General features: G+C 36.2%; 1 protein-coding gene across 1 annotated transcript; it reads left to right on the forward strand.

Moving 5' to 3' along the window:
* Positions 1-4645: 4645 nt before the first annotated feature.
* LOC145261398 (uncharacterized) lies at positions 4646-5386 on the forward strand. Its single transcript, XM_080119777.1, has one exon. It carries the CDS (start codon positions 4646-4648, stop codon positions 5384-5386), a length of 741 nt encoding a protein of 246 aa, XP_079975903.1.
* The last annotated feature ends 7153 nt before the right edge of the window (positions 5387-12539 follow it).

Here is a 12539-nt window from a genome sequence, read left to right on the forward strand (position 1 = left end):
TCACTTTCATGTCCATAACAATACGAACAGCAAATTTCAAACACAAAAAATAAACACATCCAATAATTCTTAAATTTGTGCAAAAGCAAAGTGAAAATTGCCCAATTGAGTTTTGTGAAACCTCACAATTTTACCCACCTTTTGTGATTATGTCATAAAAGGTGACTGGATCTCACAATTTGCTGAATTTTTCCAAAACATTTATGTTAAGATTATGTAAAATGTGTAAACATTGGTTTTTACAAAATAGCCAGCATATTTCAAACACAACAATTTCCACATTGCAATACACAAGCTAATGCTGTTAAGTTTTTTTTAAAGTAAAGTGCAAAGTAAAAATAAAAATTAGCTAATCTCGTAAATGTCATTGTGAAATGATTCAGCAAAATGTTTGGTTATTAGGTTTTGTTAGCATACAATATCCACAAAGCTAAACATGCGATTACGTTATAAAATGTGAGCGGTTCTTATTGTTTTTCCCAATTTGATCAAAATCATAAGTTAAAAATAAGATATTTTCTTAGATTTGTGCAAAAATTGCCCAGTCGTGATTCTGCTTTACATTTGCAAGTAATTAGTAAATATTGGCTTTTAAAAAACAACCAGAACATTTCATACATGACTATATATAATACTAGATCTAATAAGTTTGTTAAAATTGTGCAGATAAAAAATTTAAATTAGCCACTCGAGTCAATCTAGCGTGAAAAATCATAGATTCTGCTCACTTTTGGCAAATTGAGTCCGGTCGTGAAATCTTACGATTTTGCTCAATTTTTCAAAAAATCACTTTTTTGAAAAATTGAGCAAAATCGTAAGATCTTATATTTTAACTTCAACACAATTTGAGCAAAATTATATTATATATCACTAATATCTTAGTAATATATTAATATTACTAAGATATTAGTAATATATTACTAATATATTACTAAGATATTACTAATATATTACTAATATATTACTAAGACTGGATATTCTTAGATTTGTGTAAAGTAAAAAATAAAAATTGCCCAATCGCGTCAAAACCTAACGCTATCGTGATTCTGTTCACTTTTGTAAGTAAATAGTAAATATTGGCTTTCTCAAAACAACCAGAGAATTTCATACACAACTATATCTATAGGCACTGCCAAACGAATGCGAAGAATTGTGAAAAAAAGGAATGTATGATCCCGTGACGTCAGACTTCTGTTAACTATACGAACTATGGTTAAAAAACATTTGTTTATCTTCTTCAAACTGCAATTAATCTTTGTTATAATTTTGTTAGGTTTTAAGATTTACACAGTTTAATGATTAATATAAACATTTATATATTAAATGTGAAATACAGTTTTACTAAATATGTAAAAGTGTTCATTTGGTTACTTACCGGCTTCCATACTTTTGTTTGGTAAAAAGAGAAAAACAAGATGAGTCTACAAAATGTGTAATCTAATCCGGCAATAAAATAGCTGGCAAGAGCCATGTTTATATCGAAATTTAATATTAAAAAATTTTTTTTAGCACAATTAATTTATGTTGTAACGGAATATTTTGAAATAATGGAATTTTAATTGTTTTAATCTTTTAAAAATTCATTATTTTTTACGAAGTTTCTTTTTCTTGGCAAGAAAAATCGCTATTAAAAAAACATAATATGAAATTTATATCAATTTTTTAATTGCAACTTCAAAAATTAAAGTTTTTGTTCAATATGTGTATTTAAATTTTTTAAAAATAAATATTTTTTACTTATTGTTGCGGAAACTGCATTTTATATGTAATTTCATTCTAAAATCGATAAGTATCGAAAATTTCACGAAAATCTGACCATTAGTAGATGTTTGCTAGTTTAATAAAAAAAACAAAAAAACTCTAGTATGTTTTCATGTTCGGAATGTCTACTACATGGGAACGTTATTTTAAAGCGTCAACAAGATTTTCGTCTTGCAATTTAATTATTTTTGTACGATGAAAGCATTTTTTTTTAAATTTATTACTAGTTTATTTTGCCCTTCTTCAAATGTTATATTTATAATATTAACTTATGTGCGGTCACTCACTCACACTGAAAAAAAAATAGAGAAAAACAGTTTCTTAGTAATTGTTTGTATTTTTGTATGAGGTGTTTTCATTTATTGATATTGTCGGACTGACTTCCTCATCTTGGTTGTTATAGTCAACTGACTATAACAACCAAGATGAGGAAGTCAGTCTGGCAATCTCAAAATAAAAAGTTTCATAAATTTTTTTCAATCTGGGAGAGTATTTGTGCTGCCACTCACTCACACACACACGTTCGCATGCAAATAAACGAACGTTCATTGATTTTAATTTCACTGCGCACAAAAATAAGTTATTCTAGCAACGACATAATTTCAAATACGCCCACGCGTTTTTCTCACAACAACAAAATGGGCATATTTCTGGCTACCAATGAGAAATTTTAAAAGATTGTTTTTTAACGCTTTCCCAAACCAAATACCGATTCAAAAAGTATTTGAACACAACAAACATTCATTCTCTTTCTCTTTTTGATCCAACTTGATACGAGAACATGTCTCTTGCATTATAAATGTTTCTTTTTTCTGTGTCTTATGTCATACATTAGCACATTAGGAGCCATTTCGAGTCAAAAGTTTATTTACTGTACCCATCTGAACTAGAGAAAATCATGATTTGAATGTGTATGTTTTGTATAACGATGAATATGAAATATGGTTGACGATCAGTAGACGTTCTGGAGACCAGACGGGTGATGAAAAAGTCAGATCGGTTCAAAAAGTATTTAAACGCAACAAAACATTCTTCTTCCCTCTTTTTCCGTTCTTTCTTCCTTTCTTCTCGCTCTGACGAGAATATGCCTCTCGTTTTCACCTCATCGTCGTTTTCAAATCTGTCGAAACCACGCCACGCAGGCACCCAAAAAATCACGCTTATGCACACACGCATCTATTTCCGTACATTTTCTATAAGAATTAATAACAACGGACTATTTTCCTCATGGGACTTTTGAATAAGGTGAACTTCGCCAGTTAAAATACAAACCTTGAAATAAGGAAATTATTTTCATACAAGACTTTCACCTTCTAATCTTATTATCTCAATGAAAGACTTTCATCTGATATGATCTTTTAATCTTAATAATTCCACAAAGGATTTTTCACCTACTTTGAACATTCTAATTAGGCACCGCCAAAAATGGCCGAAAAATCAAGTTGTTGTTTTTTTAAAACGAAATTACATTTATTAAAATCCATTATTTCTGAGTAACTTTTTTTTCCAGAAAGATAAAACCCTGAATTTTATCATATAGAAAACAGAATAATGTAAAACTTTTTCTACTATTTTTAATTAAATTTTAAATGTTAAATTTTCCCAAAAAGTTAACAATTGACATTTTTTGTCTTGCACAAAAAACGTACATAAATAATAAAAAAAAGAAAAGGTTTTTGAACTAATTAATTTATTTATTTGTTGTCTAAGATTTAGGATGATTTTCTATGAGAATATGCAAAAATATTATAATATAAGTACCTGGATTTCAAATAATTCCACTTATTCATATAGGCAACCAGTTACTTCGCGTCGATCTAGAGTCTAGAGCGACAATGTTTACGTTTGCGTTTAATAAAAAGCAAACTATGGAAGACCAAACAGGCCAAAAAAAAACTTATTTTTCAGTGACGAAAATTTCAATGTATTATTAACGCCGAGGCTGGCCAGTACCAGATGGGTGACCATTTGTATGAGTTTGGTTTTTAATGTGTATGTGTGTGGGGGCCAGATCCTCAATATGGGGGGGGGGGCAATTTAAAGCAGAATTAAAAAAAAATATTTCAGCGCGTTTGGTCCACCGTAGTCGAAAGGCGGCAAACGTTTTCAAACGGGATCGAAAAGATGACGCTATTTTTAACACAAAGGGCACAATATTTATCGAATTTTTTTTTTTTTTGCATCGATTCTTCAAAGCATGCCCTGTTTAATAATGGTCATGCATTATTCGGCTCGCTAAAAAAAAAATTGTTAATCTATTTATCAAAGATTTTAAAATGGCTTTTTTCGTATAAATATTAAAAAATTTTTTTTGCTTAACTTAAATTAATTATTTTACTTAACATATTCACCGAATTTCACACTTCCAAATTCAAAAGCGGGATAATTAAACACAATCGAAGTTCTGATATTCAGACGTCAAAATAAGATATGCAAACATTTTTTTTTTTTTTTTAATCTATAATTCTGTCCCTTACAACACAATATGTTGTGTCAGTTTCAGATGATTATTTTAAGCATATTTGTACCCCCTCAAAACAAGGGGGGGGGTTGTAAGCAATATATATATATATATATATATATATATATATATAAATATCGTTTATGAAAAGTAAGTACACTGTTATAAAGTTCATTCTTCTCTTAATAATCGCTGAAAATTTCGTATTGATGGCATAATTACCTGATTTTTGGTAGATTTTTAAAAAGACGGTCCGTCAAAAAGTACTTACCACCAGAACGACTCATATTTAGTGGGAATAAGGCAGACTCCTGGAAAGTATTTCATAAACGATGGTCCAACTACTCGTTATTGACTGGTCTGGACCATAAACCATGAGAAATTCAGGTTGCCCTTCTGGAGAACTGCTTGGGCGATGACGCCATGAAAATATACCAGGGCATTCAGTTTGACACCCCGGAGACGGAGCGCATTGTAGAGGACATACTACAAGCACTGGAGGAGTATTCCGTTGGAATTCTCAATGAAACCTATGAGAGATTTGCGTTCCGTAAGAGGAAACAGGGTGAGGGAGAGGCTTTTGACAAGTTCTACAACGATTTAAGAGTACTGTCGAAGACGTGTAATTTTTGTACCCGATGCAGTGACTCACTTCTGCAGGACCAGATTGTAGAAGGTGTCCGTGACCAATTAATCAAACAGAAGCTACTGAAGATACAGCACCTTATTCTACAGAAGAGTGTTGACATATGCAGAGTGGTTGAAATGGCTTCAACCCACAGTCAAGGAATGGGACTGGATACAGCCCAGGTTATGAGGATACGTGAAACCAGTCAAATGAAGGAACCCGTCGCCAAAAGAGAATGCCTATTCTGTGGCTACACATACGTGCCAAAGCGCAACAGATGCCGATCCCATGGCAAACTGTGCCATGCATGCAATGAGAAGGGACATTTTGAATCCAAGTGTCCCAACAAAGACAGAATAACGCAAAAACAGAGACAGAGCACACGAATGTATGAAAGCAAGAAACGTATTACACCCCCACCACGAGTACACCAACTTAATACATCCTCAACAGAGGAGGATGAAGAATACACCCACTGGGTGAATGTGATAAAACCCCAAAAAACAAAACAAGCAAAAGAAGTCTTATGCTTCTGAACAAAAAAGTTGTTTTCCAGATTGACACAGGGGCATCTATTAATAGCTTCCCTAAAAGGTTTGCAAAGAGGATTCAATCATACAAAGGTCTTATCAATGTGGAATGGGTCTTTAATGAAGCCACTTGGTGTATGCCGAAGAAATATAAGAAACCCCAAAACGCAGCAAATCTACTCAGTGGAATTTGTAGTGTTTAGGGATGATGATTGCCAGCCACTGCTTGGCCAACGGGCGAGCGTACAAATGGGCCTTGTGGAGATAAAGCAGAAGAACTTCCATTGTGTCGCAGCAGTCAACATAGATGAAAGCTACAAGGAAGTGTTTGATGATCAACTGGGCAAGCTGCCGGGTCTTGCCACTCTCCAGCTTAAGCCAGACAAAATACCAAATATAATGCCCAATCGAAGAGTATCTATAGCTATATGCTTTGAACTGAAGAAGGAGTTAAGTCGACTAACCACATTAGGAGTGATCAGACCAGTAGATAAACCCACTCTGTGGGTTAGCCAACTTTTCAGAACAAGAAAAAAAAAACGGGACAATGAGAATATGCTTTGCTTGGATTCTCATGAGCTCAACAAAGCACTCATGCGAGAGCACTACACCATATCAATTCTCGAGGACGTCCTTCATGACATGAGAGATGCAAAAGTATTCACAAAAGTGGACCTCTCATCATGGTATTGGCACGTTGAGCTCGATGATGCATCCAGTGACTTGACCACCTTTTAGACATTCTTCGGCCGATATTGCTGGCGTCAGTTACCATTTGGCCTGAACTCCTCAGCAGAGATATTCCAAAAAGAAAAAACTGAATGAACAATTCCAAGACATGCCTGGAGTTGTTATCATTGTAGATGACTTGGTAATCTATGGGAAAGACCAAGAAGAACATGACAGACGGCCCCACAAACTACTCCAGAAATGCCAAACAATAGGAGTTAAACTCAACCCAGAAAAACTGGAGACTGGACTAGACGTGATCACTTTAATGGGGCATTGCATCACAAAAGACGGCATTGAAGTCGACCCAGAAAAAGTAAGGGCTATCACTGACATTGCCAGAACCAGGAAACATTGGGGCTCTCCGCAGATTCCTAGGTATGGCGAACTACATAGGGAAATTTATTCCAAATCTCACAACAGTGACAAAACCTCTCCAGAACCTCAATAAAAAAGATGTCTCGTGGTCATGGTCAGATTCTCAACAAGCAGCTTTCGACACTATCAAAGAAGCAATCGTGAACTCACCCATCCTTACATACTATGACCCCCCACAAGGAGCTGATTCTCGAGAATGATGCATGTGAGTATGGGTTAGGAGCAGCATTAATACAGGTTGACAAACCAATTCCATTTGCAAGTAGATCCCTATCAGACGCCGAACAAAGATATGCACGAATTGAGAAGGAGATGCTCTCAGTTGTATACAGTCTAGAGAAATTTCACCATTATACACATGGAAGAGAAGTAGTAGTTTTGACTGACCACAAGCCGCTCATCTCAATCAGCAAAAAGCCTCTATCAAAGGCACCAAAACGTCTACAGAACTTCCTGCTACGGGCCCAGCAATACAACTACACACTACGATATAAGCCAGGGAAAGATATCTCATTAGCAGATACGCTTTCATGAGCACCAACAAGCAAGCCAGAGTTGGAAGAAATAATGTCAGTTAATAATCTGACAATGCAGCCGATACAAGACCACAGGCTCACAGAGACTCGCCAAAACTTCAACTGTCGTTGAAGACTCCATAATGGCTGCATAATAAGGAAAGTTTACCCAACTCTATCAAACTGTTCTTTGATTACAGAGATGAACTCACGGTACAAGATGGGCTAATACTGCGAGGACAGAGAATAGTCATACCACATGCATAAATACATGTCTGCAAAGAGCGACAGACCTCATATTTTGGCCAGGAATGTTTTTTTTGTTTTTTTTACAAGGTGGTCACCACTTATCAAGGCCCGGAAGCCACTCAGGGATAAGGGTTATTGTAAGTACAGTACATTAGTGTGGATATTTAAAGTGTCTACTTAAGGGGGCGATTCATCAGGAATTTGTTTACGTTGGACTTGAAGACATCCAAGTTGTAGTCAGGAGGGAAGCAGGCAGACGGAACAGAGTTCCACAGGTGTGCAGAAAGAAGCTTTGTTCATGGAATCTACGTTTTGATTTAGGCACAGATAAAGAGTGGGGAAAGTTTTTGACAGTGGATTCAGCTAGACGGGTGTTTTTTGTAAAAGATTGGTGAGGGGGGACCAGAGATTGGAGTTCAGACGAGCATCTGCCATGGAAATAACGATAAAACAAAGATAGGTTTGCAACGTCTCTTCTGTAGGAGAGAGGTTGCAAGGAAGAGAAAAGGACATCCCCCACTAAGCCACAAAGTCTATTTTGTACTCTGTCAAGGCAGGATAGGCTGTTTTTAGCAGCTCCTGCCCAGATATGGCAGCAGTATTCCATCCTTGGACGTACTTGGCTTTTATATAGATAGAGAATTGCATCAGTAGTAAGATATCTTCTGGAGCGGTAGAAGTATCCCACCATCTTTCCAGCGACCTTGGCAACAGACTTGATGTACGTGTTCTATTTCAGATCAGGAGTGAAGGTCAAGCACAGAAGCTTGTCAAAACATGGGGCTTCTCCTAGACGAGAGATATTCATTTCAATTGATGCCAGATGGAGATCAGAGCGTTGATGATGTAAAGATAGGAGTTTGGTTTTAGATGCATTAAAAGGTAACCAGCCACATCTTCCCCCAGTGAACCACTCATTCGAGATCAGAGGAGAGAGAATCAGAGAGAGCTTTGTCATTTACAGTCTTTGTTGGGTTGCTGTAGATGGTCGTGTCATCAGCATAGATGTCAACGAATGATTTAAGTATGTGTTTAGGGAGATCATTGATGTAGATCAGGAAGAGAGTTGGGCCCAGGATGGACCCTTGAGGGACTCAGCATTAATACTGCAGGCCTCTAATTTTTGTCCATCAACCACTACTCTTATGAGCCTATCAGAGAGAAATGATTTAATGATAGAGAATGTTTCCAGTTATACCGTAGCTGGAAATCTTTATGCCATACTTTGTTGAAGAGATTAGACAATACATCGAAGCCTGTGGCATCTGTGCAACCTATACAGACTGCCAGTCAGCAGAAGCACAGATCATAGCACCAGTGCCGGAAAGACCTTGGCAACAAGTAGCAGCAGACCTATCATGGAGAGGGAACACAGTAGACAGACATAGCAATTTATTTGAAATTGACAAACTGGATATGCCCACATCAGAAGCCATGATTGAATGCATGAAAGCACATTTCACACGCCATGGAATTCCAGAGCTATTGACATCTGACAATGGTCCCCAATTTTCATCTTACGCATTCAGAAAATTTGCAAGGAAATGGCTATTCATACACGAGATGATATCGCCAGGCAACAGCCAAGCAAATGGTGCTGCCGAAGCAGCAGTAAAAATCGGCAAACGTATTTTCCTGAAATGCAAACATCAGGAGAAGATCCATTCCTGGGACTGTTGAACCTATGCAATGCACCAACTGAAGGACTAAGCGTTACCCACATTTAACTGATGAAGCATGGAGGAAACAGGAGAGGAGGATTAGGCACCATAAGACAGGAAAAGAGCTAAAAGGCCTCAACGTGGGTGATAATGTTCGAGTCCAGCCACACAGTCCTTACACAAGAGAGTGGAGGGAAGTAACGGTCCGAAAATGAATGACGGGTAGGTCCTATGAAGTGGAAGCAAGAGACGGACAATGATACTGCCGAAACAGGCGATTCCTGTATAAAACGTCAAAACATTCCTTCCCAAGACACCATCAAGCAACACACACAGCTGATGATCAACCTCAGTCACAAATACAGCCTGACAATCCCATATCACAAAAAGAAAGGATTACACAGGAAAATGAACTGAAGAAAGCATTTGTGAAAGGAATGACAGCCAACAGCTGACCATGCACTCAGGACGCATTATTCGAAAACCTGCATGCTACAACGAATGAACAATTCACCCTCCCCCATGTTGCCATTCAAAACCATATCCCTACCCCTTCTTCCTTAGAAGAAACAAAATAAACAAACACCCTTCCTGACGAGGGGAGATGTTGCGTATAGCTAAACCCCTACCACTGCGTTCACTTGCCCTTTCCCCTTTCTATAGAAGTCTTCTAAAAAGGAGGAAGACTATGTCTTGTAACATGGCTGCTCAATAAAGCTGCTATTATATTTTAACTTCTGTGTTGTCTTCACTCTGATACTAACCCGTGAACGTAACAGTTATGTTACAATGTAAACAATTTTTTAAAATAATTTCAAACAATGAATACCTTTTTTTTAAATGATAGAAAATACTAATAGAAATAGAAATATTAAATTATTGGAACATATAAAAAAAATTAGATATAAATAGAACTTTTTATAATTGTAAACTATGAAAATCATTTTTATTTTAATTAAAAGCAATATAAATAGAACTTGTTTTATAATTTTAAACTATGAAAATCATTTTTATTTTAATTAAAAGCAATATAAATAGAACTTGTTTTATAATTGTAAACTATGAAAATCATTTTTATTTTAATTAAAAGCAATATAAATAGAACTTGTTTTATAATTTTAAACTATGAAGACCCTTTTTTAAGTTAAAGTTTAAACAATATAAATAGAACTTTTTATGATTTTAAGCAATGTGAAAATTATTTTATTTTTAATTCAAAATTGAATCAAGTAATTATTATTAAATCACATGGGTAGTTTAAACACACGTATTCTATTGCAATTATTTTCAATTTTTTTCCAAAAGATCGAAATTTATTACTTTTTCATTCTTTCAAAATTAAAATGTATTGTTTGTTTAAAATTAAAATTGAAAAATGTTCGTAAACAAGATTTTTCAAAATTATAAAAAAAACTTCTATTTCAGTTCTATTTATAGAATTAAAACTATGGCCACCACACAAATAAATCCAAAATTATATTGCTCAATATTCATAAAACTACTTATTTGCTGAAAATTTAAATGCAATATTCGTTTTCACCATATCCGAAAACCTACTTAATTCGTAATTTTAAAGGAAAATGTTAAGATGGAAATCTAGTAAAAATTTACCATGTAAAATTATAAAAAGTTTGGTACTATGCTGAAATAATAACGTTATTATTTCGAAAGCCATTCTTAACATGAGGGGAGGGGAGATGTTTTATAACTATTCTGTGCTTCCACCTAACAATTTAATAATAATAAAAAGATATTGTAAAACTTGAATTTAACCTGAAATTGCTCATAGCGCGGGATGTTTCATTATCTTTGCATGCAGATTCCCATTAATGGAAACAGCACAACGCGTACACTTGGTTTACTGGCATCTTCTTTTATTCTCGCACCATTCTCTACAATACAAGTCTGTCACTGCCAAGGGACGTTACTCTAGCGGTGTAACCTGAGATTAGTTCCCCCTTTTAAGAACAACAAAGAAAAAAGATCCACTAACAAAAACACAAAATAACTAAAATACAAAAACAAAACAATGCTTTATCCTTGTGACCTAGGCTTTCACTGGGCTGACTACCCTCCGGCCTAACAGGGATTATTCTGTCCTTTTCACTTGGACTCAGTTAGTTCGTATAGTCTTTGAATCTAGCCGGATTCCTTACTAGTCTCCCCGAATGTGTCATCCTCATTCCTTCAGTATTTTGGTTTGCTGGGGATGGTGTCGCCGGCTTCATTCCTTCTCTTCTATTACTTTCGAGCCGAGGTGTTTGTGAATTACAAACCCCTTCTATACTTGGCAGTTCAGTTATTGGTGCCTCCTCGCTAGGCCTTTGGTATGACTGAGGGATCAATGATGGTGATGAGAATGCTTCTACTGTTTTTTTTAAATCCACCCTATTACGTTGGAGCAACTCCCCATCAACTTTGACATGGTATGACCTCTTATCCAGTCTGTGCCAGACAACTGCCTTCTTCCACTCTTGTAGACCTTTTGTGTGTGGTTTAATACATACCACATCTCCATGTTGCATTGGCTGAAGTGGTTTTACTTTCCGGTTGAAATAATGCATTTGCTTTCTGCTGTCCTACTTAACTGTTTTGCTTAGATTTTTGTGAAGTTCTGGTCCGAGTAGGTCCTCTCTGGTTGGAAGAAGTGTCTTTGTTCTTCTTGACATTAGCTTCTGAGCAGGTGATAAGTGACCCTTAGGTGGCATATTCCTGAGATCCAGCATCGCTAGGTATGGATCAGCCTTATCTTCCATTGATTTCCGGAAAAGGTTTTTTGCCATCTTTACAGCAGATTCTACTTTTCCATTTGCCTGACTGACAGGTATATGTGCAAAACAGAACTTTTTTGCAAAGGTGGAGAATTCTACTAAACTGTGGTCCATTATCAGTGACCACCTGATCTGGTATCCCATGTCGTGCAAAATGGTGCTTAAGCTTAGTGATCACCGTTCTAGCTTGTGTAGCTGTGTTGTGTAGAGATCGTCAATTTCCCAGAAATTACTCATATAATCAACGGTGTAGAGATAGTCCCTATCTGCAAAGCTAAAGAGATCTACTCCTACTTTTTCCCAGGGTATCTCTGGAATTTAATGAACCATTAAAGGCTCTGCAGGATTGGCTACCTCATATTTCCTGCACGTTGGGCATTTTGAGACAAAGTCTCTGATGTTACTATTCATATTTGGCCAGTACAAGCATTCTCTTGCTCTTCTGCAGCATCCTCCGACCCCTATATGTGTGGAATGCAAATTTTCTTTTAATACTGCACGCTGTATTGTTGGTACTACTACTCAGTTTCCTCTGAATATTAATCCATCTTGTACCATCATTTCATTCCGCATGTATGGTCTCACCTCTGGGTCAAGATGTACTTGATAGCCACTGGTATTCTTCGAGCCGCTGCAACATGTTGGAATCCACCTCCAGATGAACCTCTCCAGGTAACGTACCCAAGTCTTCCTGGAATACATCCTGAAATTCGGATATGATGCTCTCCGGGTGCTGGCTGCTGTCTTTTTGAGATATGTTTGCAACCCTCTTAAATTTGTCATTGTTCACACTAATGAGTGCCATTTGCTGGATGGCATTTGCTCCAAGTAGTGGATGGAAGTCTTCCTTTACAAT

This window comes from Euprymna scolopes, chromosome 3, assembly GCF_053919585.1.
Source record: "Euprymna scolopes isolate OS-2025 chromosome 3, ASM5391958v1, whole genome shotgun sequence".
Taxonomy (NCBI): Eukaryota; Metazoa; Mollusca; class Cephalopoda; order Sepiida; family Sepiolidae; genus Euprymna; species Euprymna scolopes.